The 21,498-nt window shown below is 49.0% G+C and overlaps 1 protein-coding gene across 12 annotated transcripts in view; it reads left to right on the top strand.

Annotated features, from left to right (window-relative positions):
• Mtss1 (MTSS I-BAR domain containing 1) overlaps positions 1-21,498 on the top strand; it is a 143,446-nt gene that overhangs the window by 11,389 nt on the left and 110,559 nt on the right. For all 12 annotated transcript variants that reach the window (XM_021216398.2, XM_021216397.2, XM_029547982.1 and 9 more), the window contains exons 2-3: positions 14,498-14,559; positions 17,825-17,898. In XM_021216398.2, coding sequence (XP_021072057.1) covers positions 14,498-14,559; positions 17,825-17,898 — 136 coding nt within the window. The remainder of the gene's footprint in view (positions 1-14,497; positions 14,560-17,824; positions 17,899-21,498) is intronic.

The raw sequence follows: 21,498 nt of genomic DNA, 5'->3' as shown, positions 1-21,498 counted from the left end.
TGGCCTTGAACTCAGAAATCCGCCTGCCTCTGCCTCTCAAGTGCTGGGATTAAAGGCGTGCACCACTGTGCCCAGCCTATTCTTTGATTTTTAAAGCCTGGTTCTACCATTTTTTGGGCTCTTTATTCTGGAAAAATTACTTTCTTGAGCCTTGATTTTTTTTTTTTTTTAAATCTACATAATGAAAGGTGAGGGAACAATATTAACCTTAAGGATTAAAAGAGAAGGTAGATGTTTCACACCAAATGGCTTGTTTGGCGTGAAATACATGCCAAATCAATGCCCTTCATGTCGGTCCAAGCTACCCGGTCTGTCTCAAGCATCTGCAGTCTGCAGTCCAAATCCTGAAGCTTTATTGGGTATCAGTGTGATGACACTGTTCCAATTCCAGATTCAGGAAAGGCTATGCAAATCTACATTAAACCTCCTGACCTTTGGAACCAAGCCTGTCTCATCCCAAGCATGGACACACAGACACACAGACATACAGACACACACACACAGACACACACACACACTCACTCATACTTTTAAAATCAGAGTTCCTTGCTGGTAGTGACACTCCTGTTTCGGAGAAGTCCAAGATCATTCTTGAGTTTGATACTACAATCCGTGTTTGCTTTTCAACTTTCAACATACAGATAACTTTCAGGAATGCAGTATGTGTATTCTGTAGCCTGATTATGTGCTTCGGGGGGGACACTGGGCATGGCTGGGTGGGAGAGTTGGAGCTGTGAACAAGCCTGTCACAGGCCTCAGTCTTTACGAGAGTCACCGGCAAGACATCAGTCTTCACTGAAGTCACACTGCCAGGAGTCAACACAAGAGTTTGTGGGGCTGTTGGGGAGTGCCGTGCCTCCACTTGGGGTGGGAGGACAGAAAAGCAGAAGGCCTTTGGTCTGGGTGACACCAAACTGGCAATTCAGCCTCATTTTACTTGTGTAATAAAGTTTCTGTGGTGGGAACTACCAGGCACTAAGTGTTTGATTTGATACTTCGACTCAGCCGGGTAGAGACTGCCCCATTCTGCAGACTGGCAGAGAGGTTCAGCCATTTGTGTAGCAGGTGAGGGATTAAACCCAGGCTGTGTAACATCCTGTGACATCTGCTCCAGGAGTGTGCTCTGTAGGCCACTCTCCGTTGTCTCCCACATGCGTTGTTTCCCCTTCATGCGCTGGGGTGGATGCATTTCCTCCGTCTGATGGTATCAAGTATGCCGCCAGGATGCTGGATGTACCGCGTGCAGAATCTAGATTTGCCTCTGGGCTGCTTCCAAGAAGCCTTGTGGGGTGCACCGGTGGCGTGAGCTGAGAGTGCTTGTTGTGCAAACATGAGGATCAGAGTTCAAATCCCTAACACAGAGAACACTGAGTGTGTCTGCATCCTCCTGTAACCCTGGCACTAGTGGAGGCAGAGAGAGCTGGACACCCCAAATCCATCTCTGGCCTGTCCATGTTCATGGCTGTATGTACCCACGTGCATACACTCATAGCACCCTACACCTGCAAGAAGGGATAGAACCCAGTAGTCAGCCTGAGATTTTTGAACAATGAGTTGATCCATCTATTGTTGCCTCTAGCTTATCAACAGAGGGATGTAAGTGGGGAGTGGTGCTGCCCCAGGCAGGATACATGCTCTAGTTGGGGAGCCCACTCCAGACCAGGAGACTTGAGTGCCAACCAGCCCCCCCCCAGCAGATCCCCTCAGTTAGGGGCTGGCAGTGGGGTGGATTAGTTTCCAGGGAGACCACGATTGCATTCTGAAGCCAGGCTCCTTGCCACTGAGCACGCTGCCATTAAGGAAGTCTTTGAGTTGGGTTTAATGGTTGCTCTTTGTTTTGAAGTGACTGTTTACTGAGCCTTCAAAGCCAACGCCACAGCAGGATGTGATCTGGGACCTGAATAATTGCATCAGACACCCCAATAGGAAGCAGGTACTGAGGAGCCTCGCCAGAAGTTGCCCAGGGCCAGCCCCTGAGCCCCAGCCATTGCTGGGAGGACTTGAGATCTTCATTCTGTAGCCAGGAGACTTGCAGCCCCACGGAACCTGGCTCCCCGGGGACTTGGCCTGTTTGATGGTGCTGGTCTTAATTAGGGACACCCTAATTAAGTCACTGAGGAGGCAAGTCTTTTTTTTTTTCTTAAAAAAAAAAAAAAAAAGCAAATGTTTTGAGAACATTTCATGAGGGATTACTTCTGAAAGATTATACAAGTTATATAAAATTAATGGAAGAAAACCTAGAAACTTCAATTAAGTGAAGTTATCCAAAAGCACCAATTACAAAGTGGGTTATGCACTCAAGCTCACAGGAGCCCAGACAATTAAAGGCCTAGGAAACCTCCTTATCTCCCACTCTTCCTCCCTTTCCCATGCGAGGAGTTACATAAGCTGTGCAAGTTTCCGCGACGGCCGTGTATGTGACTTTGTTTGTGTGTCCATAGTAAATTCTCCTGGGGACACATTTGAGGACCTACTGTGTTGTGTGCAGGGTCCAGCTTGGGGGTATAGAGCTGCAGCAAACAAAAGTGACAAATTCCTGCCCTTCTGGAACCTACTGTCTGAAGGAGTAGTGGGTGCCAGATAAGGGATGGACAAGTGACAGCAATCAACCAACCAACCAACCAACCAACCCCCCTTTTTATTTTTCATTATTATTTATTTTATGTGTATGGATGTTTTACAAAGCTGGTATCCCAGGAGGGCAGAAGAGAGCATTGGACCCCATGGGACTGGAGTTACAGACAGTTGTGAGCCCCCGGGTGGGGTGCTGGCAATTGAACCTCGGCCTTCTGTAAGGGCAGCGAGGCGCTTTTAACCACTGAACTCTCTCTCGTCCCATCCTCCCATATGCTAAAAGGAATCCGTGCAGTGGCTCAATCAGACCTGTCTGTCTTCCAAGAGTGGTGAGGGAGAGTCTCCAGGAAGGGGACACTGCGTAGCAACTTAGGATCAGTGGAAGAGTGGTCCAGTTTGTGCAAAGGCCCTGAGGTGGAGAGCTTGTGCCTCTTATCTGTGTTCGGGCTCGGCTGGTGTTTCACTGTTAGAAGCAATAGTGCAGTAAGGACGTGGGTTTTTTGCAGGTTTATGTTCTTCTGTGAAGGATTTATCTGTGGCCTAAAGGAATGCGCTTCTCAAAGCTTCTGGAACCCAGTGCTGACTGTCTCGCAAAGCATGCCTCTGCTTACATTCCTGTGTCTGAGAGCTCATCTTTCAGATTATTTTGAAAGAGGCTGGACGTGGACATTAATGCCAAGAGATTGCTGGGTTCCCAGTTCCTAAGGGCTTAGGGGTAGGACATACCATCTTATCTCGTGCTGTGGTCCTCCAGTCTTACTGTCCGGATAGTTCTCAGAAAGCAAGAGTGTCTTCACTTGCAGATTCCTAGGCCCACCCTTAAATTCTTGGTTGATCTGGGGTGGGGCTCAGGAATTTGCCCTTTTAACAAATGCTTACTGACTCTCTCTAGGTTTTGCAGGGACTGCAATACGGGTTGCTGGAAGGGGAGCTCAGGCCGACCTGAGCCGCCAGGGGCTTCCCTCTGTAGTTCACAAAGCAAGAGGTTCTCTTTCTTTGTGTGTGTGTGTGTGTGTGTGTGTCTCACTCCACCATGGATATATCTGGACTATATTCCGGATGGACATCTTGAGTCATGTTAACTGTGACTTTGGGGATATGCAGGCCTTCCTGCTTTCTTTTCCCCTTTGGCCAGGAAAATATCTACTTCCTCTTGGAGAGCCAGGTGAGACATCTGGGGAGCTCCCACCAACCACCCTCCAGTCTTTCCAACTTGGTGAATGCTCCCGTCTGCAGCGTTGGCACCAGCGGACCCTCCTATCTCTGCATGGCGGGCCCCTCACTCAGTACCTGCACATAGTAGACACTCATTGAACGTGCTATTCCGGAAGGCTGCCATTGTGTGCTGACTCACTAAAGCAGAGCTGAGCTCTGTGTGCTGCTGCTACTCGGCCCTTCAAGCACCATAGCCTGATAGCCATCCTCTGGGGGCAGGAACTGGCCATTAGCATCGCTTACAGATGGAGACAGAGTGGCACCAGGTGATGAAGTCACTTGCCTCTAAGGTCACTCGCTGAACAGATCTGAAGTTGGGCCAGCTGACTCTCTCTCGGCAAGGCCACACTCTTGACTGTTTTGTCTGTTAGAGCGCTCTGCTCTGACATGAATGGTAGCCAGTGGAAACACAGGCATGCAGCAGGCACATATTGTAAAAGTAAGCGTAGCGCCTTTCGTGGTCCACCAGGGCATCTTTCCTGGCGGCTTGCAGCAGGAGCTTGGGTGATGAATGAGGTGTGATCTTTACCCCAAATGGAAACTGATTCAGCAGAGTGTGGCTAAGGCTAGGCCCCTGGGGTGGATTTGATGAGTTTGTGAACCTGTGCCTGCCTTCTGGAGGGTTTGGCAAACAGAAATGGTAGCTAGTGCTAGGAGCAGGGTCTCAGAGGTCCAAGTCATGTTGGAGTTGGTGGAGGCACTTCAGAGAGGGCCCATGGAGGAACAAGGTAGAGTGAGTGGCATGTGTGTGTGTGTGTGTGTGTGTGTGTGTGTGATGTTGTGGGGCCCAGACTTCCAACTTTATGGGGTGTTTGGGTTATGGTGTGCTTTGCTGGTCATCTTGGGGATATTGACAGACAGGAAGTAATGAACAGAGCAACAGCTCTGGACTCTGCCCCTGAGGGTTCTCTAGGACAGGCAGTATCTTGGGGAGGCTTAACTGCACAAGCACTTCATAGGTAGGAGTGGTGAAGACCTGCTTTAGGTGCTAAACTCATGACTTCTCATGTTTCCTGATGTGGAGAGCCAGCCAGGTGACCTGATGAGCTAATTCCCCTGTCTCAGGAGCCAGCAAACCTAGCAGCAATTAGTACAATCAAGGGGAAGGAGTCAGGGCAGACCTCTCTCTCACTTTGCCTCTTACTCCTTAAGTATGCGCACAGGCACGCGCCTCCCTGGGGTTGCGAGGAAGCCCTTTGTGCTCCCTTTGGTACTGTCTACTGTACCAACTCTGTTCAGGGTTGTTCTAATGTTGCTCTTGGGTCCTTCTGGACCCCTAGGTGGCTAGCTGACCCCTTTGAAACCTTCTCAGACAGTATAAGGTGTGCGGGCGGCCACTACCTTTCCTCTGGTGGGGGGAAGACTGTCTCAAGTAATAGTTGAAAAAAAATCAGGGTGGTGAAAACCTGTGTGTGTGTGTGTGTATGTGTGCGCGCGCTTGTGTGCGAAGTCTCAAAATGAAAACAGACAAACCAAATCAATCAGATCCTGAACGCTCTTTGCAGTTGTGAGGCACGGCACAGATGCCCAGGTGTGGCCAAGGCTGCCCGTTGAAAGTTCCCACAGTGAGAGCAGTTCTAGATCTTCCAGTGCTGTTGGCGCTGAAGTCTGGCCAGTGGAACCAAGGGACTGATGACTATGTTTTAGTTCCTTGTAATTTAAATTTAAGTAACCCTCAGTCCCTAGTGTTAACCTTGTTGGATAGCTCATGATAGATAGACAGACAGATAGATAAAAAGAAAGAAAAGAAATTAAAAACCAAAGCAAATTTGAAGATACAATTGGCATATTTGCTTAGTTATTTTAATTGTCAAGTGGAGACACACCCATATGTTAGAAAACACCCTGAGCTATGTGGGTAAGAAGGAGCTTGGGGGCCCGTGATTTAATTAGACTGGACGAGCTTGAGAGGGCGCATTGGTCCCTGAGGGGGCGGCTGGATGGGGACCACCTTTTGTGGGTGTGTCCTCTCTCTCACAGGCAGCTTCATTGCAGCTGTACTTGGGCCAGGGTGTGAGGGTGGGCGGGGGCGGGGGAGGGAAAGAAGCAACCATTGATTATCCCCAGGCTGTCGTCCCTGATGGACAGGGATAATTAGTGGATGAGGCAAGTCCCAATCAGAAAATAAAAGCCCCGGACTGGTATTTATGATGGATGGGTTCAGCCAGCTCCTTTCATCCGAGGCTCTTAGGAGACTGCATCTTTCGAGCTCCGGTGAGGAAGTTTAGTTTGGGAGACATTCCTGAGCCGGCGCTAATTATGCACACCCACTTCTGGAAGCTGAATGCATTCCTGAACCCAGAGATGCTCGGCTTGGGTCAGAAGGGCCAAATCCCTCTCCATGCTTCTTGGTGTTTTATCTCCCTGGAGGCTGAGCTTACCCACCCAGGAGGACTTGGGGGGAAGGAAGCATGAAGCTCTGAGTGATGACCAGCCTAGAGATCCACCCCAGTGCCCACGGAGAACCCAAGGACGTGATGACATCCCTCACATTCGTTTAAGCGACTGCAACCGGGTGTTCCTGTGTCGTTCAGGCTTTAAAGGGGGTTTCTTTGTTTTCTGCTGACTTTTCCATGGCCGTCCTGACCCTTTCTAGGGTGACACACAGTTCTCCCTGGACCTCAGCATTCTCTTCAGGTCTCAGTGTGGCTCCAGAGCTGTGCCTCTGTTCTGCCTGGCCTCCTGTAAGACACACATCTGAAGCAGGATCTAATGACTGGCTGAGTCACTCTGATGCTGTCTTGCCCTCTGGCTGCTCGGACTCCCCGGACACGATCATCTCTGTAGTTGGATCTGGCTCCAGATAGTTTTCACCTTTCTCTGCGTTTCTGTGCCTCGGTTTCCTCAGATATAAACCAGTGGCAGCACAGACCTCGCTGCGGGTTTTTTTTTTGTTTGTTTTTAATGAGAATGCAGTGAGGATGGACTCCTCAGGGTGTTCAGTGCCCCCGTCAGCAGTGCTCAGGACACATGCCACCTCCCAGGTCCCCCTTCAGAGCAAGGAAAGCCAAGTCTGCATTTTTGCCAAATCTCCAGGGTCGGGTACATCAGTTAATGCTTGAGAAGTGCGGATCCAGACAGATGCCTGGTGCCTAGCAACCGTTTAGAAAGTGCTGATGTGCCAATGTTGGCTGTCACCAGTGATCTCCTCCAGAAGAAATCAGGACCCATCAGGTCCTACCTGCCTTGCATTGTCTGAGCTGTGACTGCTAGTGAGCCAGTCTCTGTCTGGCTCCTTCTGGGCAGGACAAAGGCCTTTAAGCTGGAACCCAGTTCTCTACAACCTGACCCTGCTAATCCCGATTTTCTTCACCATTGAACTCTCCTCGTGAGTCCTCTCTGGTTCCCCTGGCTCCTCTTCTGTTGTGGTTTTCTAACCGCAGTCCTGCCCTCCTGTGTCCCTTAAGTGGCGAGGTGCTATCGAATTCCCTCAGCTGTCCCTTGATCTCGACTGTCACAGTGGGGCCAGTGTGGGAGAAGCAGTTGGTACATTATTTATCGAGCATGGGTAGCCAGCCTTAGGAGACTGAGGACTTACACAGTTTGTCCTCTGAGGGTGGGAAGCCATCTTTTGTTTAATGTGGAACAAAAATCAAGGGAGGTCACACCAAACCAGAGTGACTTCTGTGTCCTGCTTGGATGACTGAATGCATGGCTCGTGGCTTGGGACAAATGGAGGCAGAGGAGGGAGGAGAGAAGAGAGGGACTCTGACTGGAAGGGTGGAGTGGATAAGTCAGTGTATGAGTTAGCTAGTGCCCACCAAATTCTCTAAGGGGAAGGAGATTTAGGAAAGTTTCTCCCTAAAGAAGAGAGAAGAGGGCTTTATTCTCTTATCTTTCCCAAAGGGCAAAGGCTGCCCCCAGGTATCTTGACCCATAAGCCAGGTTTGCAGATCACCTGGCCAGCTTGGAGTTGATGTCACCCATTATCTGAACGAGGGTCACCCTGGCTCCTTCTGCTGCCCCGTTTGAGGTTCAGCTCCGGACATTGCCCTTGAAGGCTGGCCTCAGCGACCTTGACCACCCTGGCCGGGTTTTGCTCCTATTCAGCAAAATCGTAGCACCTCAATCAGTATCCCCTGGGTTCTTTGTCCCCTGCCAGCTGTGTCTGCAAAGCCTTGTAGTTTAGAAGAGAGAGACCCTGACTCAGAGAGAAAGAGACCCTCAGAGAGAGACTCAGAGAAGAGAGACCCTGACTCGTGGCTCAGAGATGACTCACATGATGTACTAAGCCGAGGGAATGGACACAGCTAATCCAGAAGGGTGGGTGATGAGGAGGTATGATGGAGAATGTTCTGGAAGAAGCAACATTTGTGTCGGGCAGTGAGTGGTTTGTAAGATTATTGAGCTCCACCATCCACCCTGGAGTTCTGGAGAGAGGCCTTTGGGTAGTGTTTGTGGAGCATGGTGCCTGCATGATGAAGTCATGTGATCAGGAAAGACACTGTCTCTCCTGTCCGGTGTGTTTTGACGAATAAATGTTGTTTTTCTTCTTTTCTTAAGCAGGGAGTTTCCTCCTTCTCTAGCTTTGATGTAATCTTGAGTTCAGTGTTCAAGGCTTCTAAAAGCTCCTTTCCCCGTTTCCGAAGGCCTCAAGGGGCTCCTGGGAAGGAGGGAGGGTCTGATTTTTGCCTGTGACTTTGGGTGCTGGGCGGAGTCTTGTTTTCTTTGGTTGTGGTGTGTCTGTAAAGTTCTGAAACCTACATGTGTTTCTCTGATGAGCGTCAGGGTGAGTGGGCGTGGGTGTGTCCTTCCCACAGCTCTGGGAGACATTCCTCAGGGGGATTTTCCACTGTGCTCAGGACACCTGCGAAAACACTTGAACCCCAGGATCATCTTCCTGCTGCCACCTGGTGCAGGCCTGTGGTGGCATTGCTATGCAAAGGTTCTGAGTGCCTCCAGGGTCTTCTGAAGCCTGCTTACTGCCTTAGTCAAATCTCCCAGTAGTACCCCCCCCCCCCCAGCTTTTAAAAAAATTGCCTTTCAGTCTCTCCACCCGTACTTCTCCCTGCTTGGCTTTTGTAGTAAGACTCTTTAGGTGGGTAGAAACTATTTTCCCCCGAAAGAAACATCATCTATATCTATATCTATATCTATATCTATATCTATATCTATATCTATATCTATCTATCTATCTATCTATGTTTGTGTATGTATATGTGTGTGTGTGTATATGTGTATATATATATATATATTTTTTTTTTATCCAGTCTGCTATCACTTTGTTTTCAAGTTTGAATAACATTTACACCTTTTTTTCCCCCATCTTCTAATAATCAAGTTTCAGTTTTATATTCTTAGAATCTTTTTGTAAAGACTCCATTAAATTACAGATTGCCTAAAATGGGTGGGTTTGACACTTTGATAGATCCTCGAATAGCGTTAGATCAGGAGACAGGAGAGAGCTGCGTCTGCCAGCCCTCTCCTGGCTGGGTGGGCGTTTGTGGGTGGGAGGCTGTGTGCCCTATCCCCTGATGAGAAAGGGGACACTCCTTCCCCCCTTTCTTTCCTTTTCTAATTTGGGAACAATTGACGTGAGGTTTCAGGTAGGTGCAGATTCCCCCCCACCCCCACCCCCCTGGAAGCCCTAGGAATTGAACCTAGGGCTTCACACACCACACACTGGCTGGGTGTACTCCTGGACTGTGTTTCCGCCCCAGGGGAGGTCTTTAAGTGGTGTGAGCTGTAGGTACACTGACCTCGGTTTGGGGTAGGTACCTCATTCTCTGTTTAGGATAAGCAGACCAACCTGCTGGTGCTGTAGACACTGGAGGTGCCTTGGTCTATTCTTCCCAACTAAGGTTAATTAATGCATCGAGCCACCTTTTGCCTCCTACCTTGGCTGGGTCTGCCACTGGGCCCAGGAATGAGGAATCGCAGCCTTTACTGCTAGTTGGTTTGCAGTGTGACTTCCAGTGAGCATCCGGAGGGAGCTCTCTCAGAGTCTTGCGAATGACAATATCCATCTCCACAAACAGGTCCCTGTCTGTGCGCCAGTCACCGCATTGAGTTCCTTTGGGTGTGACCTTATTCATTTATTTGTACGGCTTTTCTGAGATACCACGCACGAATCTTACAATGTGCCCACTGAAAGCGGATAGGCCGTTGGTTTGTAGTATGGTCTTAGAATTGCCACACTGTTTTTGAGCACTTTCATCACCCAAGAGAGAAACTCCCTCTTAGCCATAACTCCCTGTTTACCCCCCACTCCCCACTGCCCCTGGCAGTCCCTTAGCTGCCTTCCAGCTCCATTTCGCGCCTATCTAATTATAATGAAATATCCTTGACTGGCCCCGCCCACATCCCGTTCCTCCCACCACTGGACCAGATGTTTTAGGTTCCACACCGGTAAGGGCATGTGGGGTTTGTCTTTCTGTGTTTCCTCTAAAGCTATATTCTGTAGCTTCCTCTGGGCTGTCGCAGCGACAGGGTGAACAGTGGTCCATGGTGCAGCTGCACCTCGTCCGTGGCCCACTGTCAGTTGATTGACACTTGGGTTGATGCCTGTGTCGGCCAGGAGTGCAGACATCATCTCCCTGGCACTGCTGTGGCCTCATGTATTTGCCAGATCAACCTGGGAGTTAACGGTGTCTCCTCATGGACATCCAATGACTCTAATGTCTCCCAGTAAATGGGAGAAGTAGTAAGGTTCAATCCAGGCAGTTCCCAGGATTCTCTTCTCTATTCCTCTCCCACGGTCTTTCAGTGTTAATAAGTAGTGCTACCCCTAAGGGTGGTGGAATTGTCCCACACCCTATCTTAACCATAGGCAGGGGTGTGACTGAGTTGTTTTAATTATTATCATTATAGGGAAATGGACCCCCAAGGGGCCAGTGATTTTCCCCTAGTAAATGACTGGCCTGGATCTGCCCAGAGCTTAGGTGATGGGCTCATGCCTCTGGCTAATCCCGCATGGTGTCACAGAGTAATGTAGCCCAGGGTGACCTCAAAGGCAGTGTGGTACTGGGATTATAGGCCAAACCAACCACATCTGGTCTGATTCAACACATCCCATTGGCCTGGCCCAACTAGGCGCTTGGGTGGGAAAGGCTTTATATGATACATGACAGTGGTACCTCCAGCTAGAAGAAGGCTGGCTGGCACATGTCCCAATGGCCTCAGTTTTCTCTGGGAGCTTCTTCGTCTTCTTTTTTTTTTTTTTTTTTTGAGACAGGGTTTCGCTGTATAGCCCTGGCTGTCCTAGAACTAACTCTGTAGACCAGGCTGGCCTCGAACTCAGAAATTCGCCTGCCTCTGCCTCCCAAGTGCTGGGATTAAAGGCGTGATGTACCCTAGCAACCTTACAGAGGTCTTTTGAGTTACCGGGAACTCTCGTTACAGGGCAGAGTATTCTCTACAGGTTTGATAGCGAAATAGTGAATACAGAGGGGTCAAAATAGGTCTTTATGGTGTCCTGATGAGACTGCAGTGGAGGCTGGAGTAGTACCCTCAAGGTAGATTGGTCAGTCGGTCTATCTGTCTATCTATCTATCTATCTGTCTATAATCTCTCTCTCCCTCTCCCTCTCCTTCTTCTCCTCCCTTGCTTGCTTGAGTGTGAGTATATACCTGTGCGTGTACGTGTGTGTGTGTGTGTGTGTGTGCGCGCGCGCGAGTGCATGTGTGTAGGTGTAGGTGTGCCAGAGGACATTCTAAGGTACCATCCTCAGGAATGCTGTCTACTTTGTTGTAGACAGGATTTCTCATTGGTTGGGCACTCACTGGTTAGACTAGACTGGGTGGCCAACAAGCCCAGGGGATCTGCCAGTGTCTGCCTCTTCAGTGCTGGTATTCTAAGCACATACCACCAGGCCCTGAATTTTTATGTGCAATCTGAGGGGTCTCACTCAGGTCCTCCTGCTTGCCTGCTATCTCTCCTGTCTCCTTGGCCTTTGCTTTTGTTTTGGTTTGGTTTGGTTTTTTGAGTTTTTTTTTTTTTTTTTTTTTTTTGCCGAGGAGATGTCTTTTGTAGTTCCGTCTAGCCTTGAACTTGCTAAGTAACCAAGGCTGGGCCTTTAACTCCGGGTGCTGAGATTATAATTGTGCACTACCATGACAAGGTCATTTATTCTACTGAGTTCTGTGGTTGAGGACCCCCCCCCCCCAGGGCTCAAACACAGCAGAAGGGCCATGTGTCAAGAACCATGTCTAGATGTTGGTTGCCATGACTCAGATGTAGCTGCCAAAGGGCCTCTACCAAGAGCCCTGATGCAGCTTAGCTTTTCGTGGGAGCAAATGGCAGAGAAGAGACCAAGCGCGTCCCAGATGCACCATTGCAGAGCAGCTGGCGGGAGCTAGCAGCATATGCAATCCAGACTGCAAGGCTAGGCCTCCTCGGAAATTCATGGTGTAACTGTTGCCAGAACCTCTAATTTGGTCTTAAATTTTTTTAATGTAATGACTTTATTGTTTTCATTAAAGTGATACATGACCCTTATAAAAACACAACAAAACAACATTCTGTAGAGGAAAGTACAAAGGAAAAAAAAAAAGCAATATATTGGTCCAAATATTAGCTCCCAAAAGCAACCCATTTTAATAAGACAGCTTTCCATGTAGCCCCTATGCACATTTCAGACAGAATCGATGGCTAGAGAAATATATACACGGGTAATTATTTTTTCTTTTTTTCTTTTTTTTTCAAGACAGGGTTTCTCTGTATAGCCCTGGCTGTCCTGGAACTCACTCTGTAGACCAGGCTGGCCTCACACTCAGAAATCCGCCTGCCTCTGCCTCCCGAGTGCTGGGATCAAAGGCGTGCGCCACCACCGCCCGGCAACATGGGTAATTTTTAACAAGGTGTTATCTCTTAGGCATATAAGTTTCAGAATAAAACTCTTTTCCCTTTAAGTCTTGGAAGGAAGTGACTGAAGAAGTAACTTGGAACAAGCAGCCAGACTCTCTCTTTACCAGAGAAGTGGGTTTCAGCTGTGTCTTAAGACACTGGTTCTTAACCAGGGCTGGTTCGGCCTCCACAGGATATCTCACAGTGTCTAGAGATAATTCCATTGGCCATAACAAGGACTTGGTGACCACTGGCATCTTGGTGGTAGGCAGAGGCCAGAGATGCTGGCTGCTCGCCATCCTGTGAGGTAAGGCAGCATCACTGCAGAGATCCACACAGCCAGGGTGCTGGCGGTGCCGGGGCAGAGAGACAGCAGCGAGGTTAGGAGGAACTGGCCCATGATGGCACAGACGCGCTCGACTGCACTTTAGACAGTTGGGACTTGGTATCTGTAACGAAAGATACAATGGTTAATCTAATGTTTCTCCCCACCTCCCTCCCACCCCCTGTCCAGCCCCGTTCTCCTCTTAGCAACAAAAACAAGAGGTGGCCTAATACTATTTTTACCTTGTCAAGAGGTTTGTATCCAGCTGGGCAGTGGTGGAGCACGCCTTTAATCTCAGTACTCGGGAGGCAGAGGCAGGCGGATTTCTGAGTTCAAGGCCAGCCTGGTCTACAAAGTGAGTTCCAGGACAGCCAGGGCTACACAGAGAAACCCTGTCTCAGAAAAACAAAACAAACAAACAACCCCCCCACACACACAAAAGGATGTTTGTATCCTCTTCTGGGACTATGACACCCCCCCCCCCCAGGTGAATGATTCAGTGACAAATAGCACATCCCCACCCATATTTTACCTCTACTGGGTGTGTTTAGAGTCACATCTTGGTGGACGCTGCCTCATCCCAGTAGATACGTAATGTGCGCGGAGAGGGAAGTGGCAGGCTGCATGCTGGCTTGCCCCACTCAGAACAGAACCTACTCATCTGTGTGTTAGTGCTATACTCAGCAGGAGGAGACCCGCCGTGCTCTAGGATACAGAGGGACCGTGCGATGGGCTCCCTTGGACTTCAGGGTTCAGTACAGAGGAGAAATATTATCGGTGCTGATTCTGAGGGCTTCTGGAAGGTTAAACCTAGAGCTGCGTGAACACCACGGACAGACGGCTTGCCTTAGGTGGCCCGGGCGTGGGATGCTTGCGTCCCTTGCTGGAGTGTGCTGGGGAACCACCTGTTGTCACAGTGTACACAGATGCCGGGGTTAAGCATCAGCTGGGTGGCTATATTTAGGTTATGATCGAGCCTTGGGATTCTGATAGGCTGATATTACTTCTCGATAGCCACCTGTCCTAAGGAGGGGTTTCAGTCATCTGGCTCCCTCCTTGTGCTCTGTGTGACAAAGAGAATAGATGGAGCCAAGTTGTATGCACAGGTGACCAAGGAGAGAGCCTTATATATCCTGGGCTTTGGTTGGTTTTGTTTTGTCTTCCCCAAGACAGGGTTTCTCTGTTTAGCCCTGAAATTCACTCTGAAGATGAGGCTGGTCTCAAATTCACAGAGACAGATCTGCCTGTGTCTGTCTCCCAAGTGCTAGGATAAAAGGCATGCACCACCACTGCCGGGCATGTTCCATGTTTTTAAAATTTGTTGTTTTTAAAATTTGGACCCACCAAGTACAAAATGCTGACTCTAAGGTATAGGTGTTTGGCTCTGTGAAGCTTGTTCCTGTTGGTGTCGGTGGTTATTTGCAAGATTATAGGGACAGAGCACATCTGAAACCGTTCCAGGGCTATTGCCTGCCTCTAGTGTGTATATCAAAGAACCCTACAAAGGAGGATCACATCTGCAGATTGTTCCTTGCATGGTTGGAATTGGGTGTTTGGCTCATCACACTGTGACTGATTGCTTGCTTTGTTCTGTCCTAGGGGAGTTATCCAGTTTGGGAAGACTTCATAAACAAGGCCGGAAAGCTACAGTCCCAGCTGCGGTGAGTAGACACGTGTATTCTACAGGAAGAGGCGGCATCCTTAGGCAAGACAGAGGGAGGTGGATCGGGACACGTGTCTGGCTTAAATTTAGAAGTGTCACAGACAGAGAAGCGCAAAGCAGGCACAGCGTAGAGCTGTATCAGTTCATAGTCTCCCGCCCCATCCCCCCCATCCCAGTCCCCTGTGAACCCAGACTCAAGTCTGCTCTGCCTCCCGCCATAGGAATTCTCAGAGTTGATTACATAGAGTAGTAGTGGGCAATGTTTACATGGTGCTCACTGTGTGCCAGGCATGTCAGCCCCACAAGGTTAAGTACAGGCATCGCTTTTCCTGATCTGGAAGCTGAGGCACAGGTAACAGGATGTTCAGAGAGAAGCCACTAGTGACAGAAACAGGAGCGGTCCGGTTCCAGAACCCAAGTTCGTTTTCATCCACCTGTATTGTCTTTCCACATAGAGAGTTTAGAATCCCATTGTAGACTGGTATACAGTTCCATTTACATGGAGCGAGTGGGTCTCGGCAGCGGCAGACTGGGCTGCACAATCCTAGGATTACTAGACGCCACGGAGATAGGCGCTTAGACACTTAGAAGTACGTTTTAGGGTCTGAAGGTTATACCTGGAGAAGCTGCTCAAACATGGGCTGCTGCCTGTTTTCTCTAAGAACCCCCCCCCCCGTATGGCCTAGTGTGTCTGTCCCATTACTGTGCGCTGTGATGGACGAGATGATCACGTGCTGCAGCCCCACCCTTTCTGAAGTTGGTGTGGGAAGAGAAACGGCTGGGCTTGGTGGCTACCCCAGGAAGCATGGGACTCCCGAGAACGACTGTCTGGATAATCCTCGATGGCGAAATTTGGGGGAGTGACTGGTTGGTTTGAGACAGATGCGAGGGCAGAGCAGTGGAGCGGGGAGTAGGGGTATTCTGGGGAAAAGAGCCACCTGGGTGACAGGCAGACAAGGGACAGGTGACAAGGGAGGGAGCCCATGCCAGGGCGTACCAGAGGCCGCTGCTCAGAGCTCGTGCCTAGAGGTACGTGGCCCAGCATAGAGGGTACACAACTCCTCCCATGTAGCACAGAGGAACTGGGCAGGAGCACATGGGGTTTCTTTAGCTTTAGCTATGGAGGGGTGGTATTTGTAGCCTTTTATATGACCCCGAGTAGACATTGGACCCTGGACATGTACCTTCTCCAGTTACCGGGTCCTTGACTGTCTCCTGGATTTCCAAGCTCATTGGGTCATGTCTGGGTCTTCTGAAGGCGTCACCAGCCTTCCATCACGGGGCTATCCTGGTCTCCTGGCCATTCCTCATCCGCTGCTGTTTATCGCATGTAGGTTAGCATCTCTCTGGTAGGAGGTCTCCCCCGATCTAAAGCATTTACCTTTCCGCTTCCTTTTCTTGTCCAGCCGCTGATTGTTTGCTGGGCTTTCAGTATGGGCCTGGAGAAAGATTATTCTCCTTGCCTTTAGCTGGCGAGAGTAGTGGAGCCTGAACTGCTGAGCTCACTGTTGGTCATGAGCATAGAAAATAAAAGTCAAGGTAGACTTCGAAGTACCTGCCCTCCCCCTCCCCATCTAGGTCTTCTGAGATTAGGGCTCATTTCTTTATCATTTTATCAAACTGAGAGTTTTAATTTTGTGTCCTGGAGAAAGGCTGCAGTTACCACTGTAGCAGCAGCACACCTGCCTGTCTTGGAGTGTTTAAGCCGAATCATCCTACCAGCTCTTGGTGGTTCCCTATTTGCTGTGTGCTCAAAGAGAGGGCCAAGATGTCCTTTGTGCTGCCAGAAAGTGCAGCGGGACAGTCACGAAGAGCTCCTAATTCTTCAAAATTGACCAGTGTCCTAATTGGCAGTAGAAGTCTACTCCAGTGACTGTCATGGACAGGCTTGTCTGCAGCTGGCCCATAAGATAGGGTTGATTGGCATCGAGTTGAGTGAGAGTAAATAAATCAAGTCAGCTTGTCAGATATTATTAATCGTAAGTCAGAATGAGCTATTTATAAGTCTCAGGATGTTTGATAGAGATAACTTTTTCAATGTTTGCAGTTGATGTCAACACTTTAAAAATATGCTTGAAATGTGCGCACAAGTGTGTGTGTGTGTGTGTGTGTGAGAGAGAGAGAGAGAGGGGGGAGGAGAGAGGAGGGGGAGGACTGTTGTTTAAAATTGAGCAGAATATATTCTTGATCTGTTAGAAACTCTCAGACCTGATTTTGAAATTTGGCTAAAAGGACCCCCTAGTAACCTCTTGTTCCGTAGACACTGCTGCTTTGTTTAAGACAGACCATTTCTTTTTCTATATTCTAAACTCTACTCTAGAGCCTTTATTCTCCTTGTAGTGACTTTGCCTTTGTAGGAGGAAGGTTCAGTAGAGACAGGAGTCATGTAATTAAACACTTGAAGACTGCATCAGTCTTCGAGTTGGGTTTGAAGTCCTTGCGTGATAGGGGACTTTTGTTGGTTTGTCACAGAGCAGCCCGGGTGGGATACTGATCATTCCTCAGTTCATGATGTCGTAGGTCACCGAGTGCCTAGTGCATCCAGCTGGTTGTGCTTACGGGCATGGGTAAGGCTTAAGGAAGACTCCTAAGGCAGGAACTAGCCTTAGTTCTCCCCAGTGTTGCTTTTAGGACTTCAGAAGATGCTTTTTGAAAGAGCATCCTGTGTCTGAACAAAGCATACCCCAGAGTTTTAGTCTCGAACGGTTGAAGATTTAAGGAGCAGGGCTGGACCTAGCTAGCACCCCGTGTTTGCAGTGGATCGAGCTGGGCATTGAGTCACAGTGGCAGGTCATCTGTCACTCTGGTATGAACCAGTGATCTCTAAAATGTCTTTCGACTTGTGGCCTCAGTTTTCTTTCTTTCTTTCTTTCTTTCTTTTTTTTTTTTTTTTTGGCAGTGAAATGTTGATCTTTCTGTTCTCCAAGATTTGGTTCCCTGCCAGTTCACATGCACTGTCACATGCACTAAATTACTTTTCCGACTCTCAAGCTGATGTCACCTGTGCTGTCTATACTTTAATGACACCTTCTTCTTTGGGGTCGAAACACCTCCCTTTTATTTCTTGGCTTAAAGTTTCGCTCGGTAGCTTCCACAGTCAGGCTGGCTTTGGGGTTGAGTGCTAGGGAGAGAACGCTTATCTACCGCTAGCTCGCTTCTCTGGAGGGTTCTGCTCGCTGTGTAGCGGAGGATTTAGCCCAAGAGCTGGGATGAATTTGCCAGGGAGACATTCCTCACGCTTTTGTTATCTGTTTGCATTTCAGGACAACAGTAGTAGCAGCAGCTGCCTTCTTGGATGCCTTTCAGAAAGTGGCTGACATGGCCACCAACACACGTGGTGAGCAGATGGGAGGGCTGCCTTCCAGCACTGACTGGATCCAGCACGTGGGCTCTCTCTTCCCCCGGGGCGGCTTCCCGAGAAGATACGGCTCGAGTTATCAGAGCCTGGCTGACTCACAGTTTTCATATATATTTTTAACTCCGTGGGGTTGCACGCATTAGAAGTTGTAACTAGTTCCCCAGATAGTGAAGCCTGTGTGAAAACTAGACAAGAAAGGAGGGGCGCCACTGTTCCTTCATGAGGCGGCTTGCTGTGGGTGTAACTCGAGGGGCACGCTCAGTATAGAGCCTTGAGCTGTGCACCTTTGTCTTGCTGTGACACCTCCAGCAGATTGCCTTAGGCTCCATGGTACCTCCTGGAATGGGAAGTCCTGGAGAAGATGATGTGGCTACTGTCCTGGGTTCTCATCAAACAAGGAATCCTTTTATGATAGGCACAGTACCTCGAGGGCTGTCACTGTCTCTCCGTCCCTAGGCTGCAGACCCTGTGAACAAGAGATAAAGTCCTGATGATACCCCACAAGACCGAGTGCCCAGAGCCTAATTGATATTTAAAGTATGTTTATGCAAGAAGTGACCAGAAGGTGAAATCTTTTGAAAAGATTTCATGGTTTCAGAGAATCCCAGGGATATTCGTGACATGTGAGAGGCGCCAGGAGAAAGTGGCTACGTGTAGGCCCACCTTCCTCTCATTCCTATACAGCCACTCTTCTCTGCCTGCTCTTTGGTCTGGTCATTCTGGGCTCCCTCATTGCCTGCATAGCTGCGAACCTTGCTCTAACTTTGGGTGTTTAGGGCAAAGCTGAGGATCGTTCCCATTACCTCCAGTGGTCCATCGCAACCCAACCGACTATGGGCACTTAATTAAATATTCATAGATCGAAATTCCAGCTCCTTTTGTTGCAGGATTCTCATGGGACCACAAGAGCCAATATGCTTCCCCCTTGTCCCCAAAAGGCACACCGTTTAAGTAGGGAGACTGAAATGTGTAAATAAAGAGTGCCTGTGCAGAAATAGTATGCTTGGTAAGGTAATAGTTGAAGCTCACAGCACCAGGGGAATATCGGAAAGTGAGCAATTAACCCAGCGCAGGGAATCAGGGACATTTTCCCAGGGGACATACCATTTCTCCTCCTGTCTGAGATGCCAGCAGCATCCCAAAACATTGCTGTGGAAATAAGACCGTGACGTCAGCATCAGACTTCCTTAATCTGGTTCGTCTGTGTGGTGAAAGTACTCACCCGTATAATTTTGAAATGCCTTTAAAATGACTTAACTTAGATGTACCTGTTGTAGAAACTTGGGGAACTTGGATTCTAAAGGAACTTAACATGCAAACCGATGTTTGCTGTTGTGAAAACGCGACTGACTATCCATCCGTGGTGTCTTCCCTTCTCTCAGCCATGTCTGGAACTGTCAGTCATACACGCGTTATTTACTTTGTGTATAGAGGCCAGAAGCCAGCTTTCGGGAGTGGGTTCCATCTTTGGCAGCAGTCGTAATTACCTGCTGAGCCTTCTCTTTGAGACAGTCTTTTTTTTTTTTTTTTTTTTTTTTTTGGTTTTTCGAGACAGGGTTTCTCTGTGTAGCCCTGACTGTCCTGGAACTCACTCTGTAGACCAGGCTGGCCTCGAACTCAGAAATCTGCCTGCCTCTGCCTCCCAAGTGCTGGGATTAAAGGCGTGCGCCACCACGCCCAGTTTCTTTGAGACAGTCTTAAGCAGCTGAGACTACCCTTGAGGCCATTACATAGCTGAGGATGACCTTGAACTTCCTCCTGCTTCTGCCTCCTGGGTGCTGGGATTATGGGGTGGGGTGGGGGTGGGGTGAGTGTGGGGGGGTGAGCCTCCTGCCCAGCGTGGGCTTTCATTCTCTAGGATCTAGAATTCAGAGTACGTTTTTTTAGACTTTCCTGTTAAATTACCGGGTGGATCCTAAAGGGGCAGCAGGAAGGGTGACCCCGATTGTCTATAATTTCCTGTGGGAAGAACCTGAGGTTTTGAAGAGGCTGCTCCCAGGGTGCTTCTTTGGGGGGGGGGGAATTGGAGGGCCTGGAAATTCTCATGCTTCCAGGGGAGGGAAAAACGGCAATTGTTGGAAGAGAAGCAGGAAGAGGCTCTCTGTGGAGGTGATGGGTCAGAGCCAGGCTTGGGGTTGGATGGGGGGGATGGCTGTGGCTGTTGGCCTGTGTGTCACTGTGAACACACTCCTGGGTGATGTATCTTTAAGACATTTGGTTTCACGTTGCTTTGGCAGTACAGTTTGTTTAGAATCCAAAGCATGGTTGCTTTCTTTTATTGGATGCAGGAACTTGTATGCCTTAAAGAATAGATGGCTGACAGGAGCTGTTTCCATGGTGATGATATAAGAAACTTGGAAGTGCTTCTTATTGCAACAATTTAATTTTTTTAGTAAAAAAAAAAAAATTGTACTCTTTACCAAAAAAAAAAAAAAAAAAAAAATCTATAAACCACATTTAGCCTTGCCCCTCTTAGAGATTAGATTTAGTGTCCTTTGTAAACATTTTTGTCACCCTTACCCTGGAGGAAAAAAAGTTAGCTTCGCATCACTGTGTATGTAATTCTGCATAAGCTTCCTCAGGTGGCCACTCCTGGGAAACGTTGAAGCCCCTTGGCTTCTGCTTCACACTACGGTACCTACCGATACCGTTCCTCGCCGTCAACTGTAGATGCGCCTTGCTGTGCCTAGTAGACAAATGGACTTCCAGTGCCTGGATAGAGCGAGTTCTAATTATTATTCTGTGGCTGGATTTGTATCTTCCCCAGGTATCTGCCATCACAGGCTGTGGTGCGAGTAATGCTTGTACATCTCTGAATGTCTGGGGTGTGTGTGTGTGTGTGTGTGTGTGTGTGTGTGTGTGTGGGTGGGTGTTGCTCTCCTCTTATTTTTGTGTGTGCATAGTATGTATGTACATATTCATGTATACCTGTGGCTGTGCCTTGTGTGAAGGTCAGAGGTCAATGTCAGTTGTCTTCTTCCCATACGGAACCTAGATCTCATCATTTCAGCTGTCTGGTGACCCTCTGGGGTCCGCCTATCTTCGCCCATGTCCCAGTTCTAGCCTTAGAGGTGCCTGCCATCACACTCCAGCTTGTATGGTTGCTGGGATCCAAATTCAGGTCCTCATGGTGGGGCAGCAGTGCTGGCTCTCCAGGCGAGTGACCTATCTTAGCTGTCTGTGTGTCACCAGGGACAGGATGAGTGTGTAGAAGGCTGTTCACATGTGAGCTTCAGGGGGGCTCAGAGCCGTTTACTGTGCTGAAAGAGTATCTCCCTAGGCTGGCTCTTTTGCTCGGAGACTTTAGAGGTCGTGCTTCAACATCTCTCTAGTTAGATGTTGATAAGAGTTACCACCGCTCCCCTCCCTTCCTGTTTTCCTCTGCCCTCCCTTCTCCTCCACTCTCTTCTCCCCCACCCCATGTCTTTCCCTTCCTCCTTTGTCTCTTCTTTAGTTTTTTGAGGTACAATCTATGCCATCTACTGCCACCATACTATGAGGTAGCTCATCAGTGTCACATCTCTGTCTGTCTTAGTACCATTTGCCTTTCCCCATCAGCCTTCCTTGCGGCCCTCTCCA

This window comes from Mus pahari, chromosome 17 (genome assembly GCF_900095145.1).
Source record: "Mus pahari chromosome 17, PAHARI_EIJ_v1.1, whole genome shotgun sequence".
Taxonomy (NCBI): Eukaryota; Metazoa; Chordata; class Mammalia; order Rodentia; family Muridae; genus Mus; species Mus pahari.
This window is presented reverse-complemented; position numbering and strand designations above follow the sequence as displayed.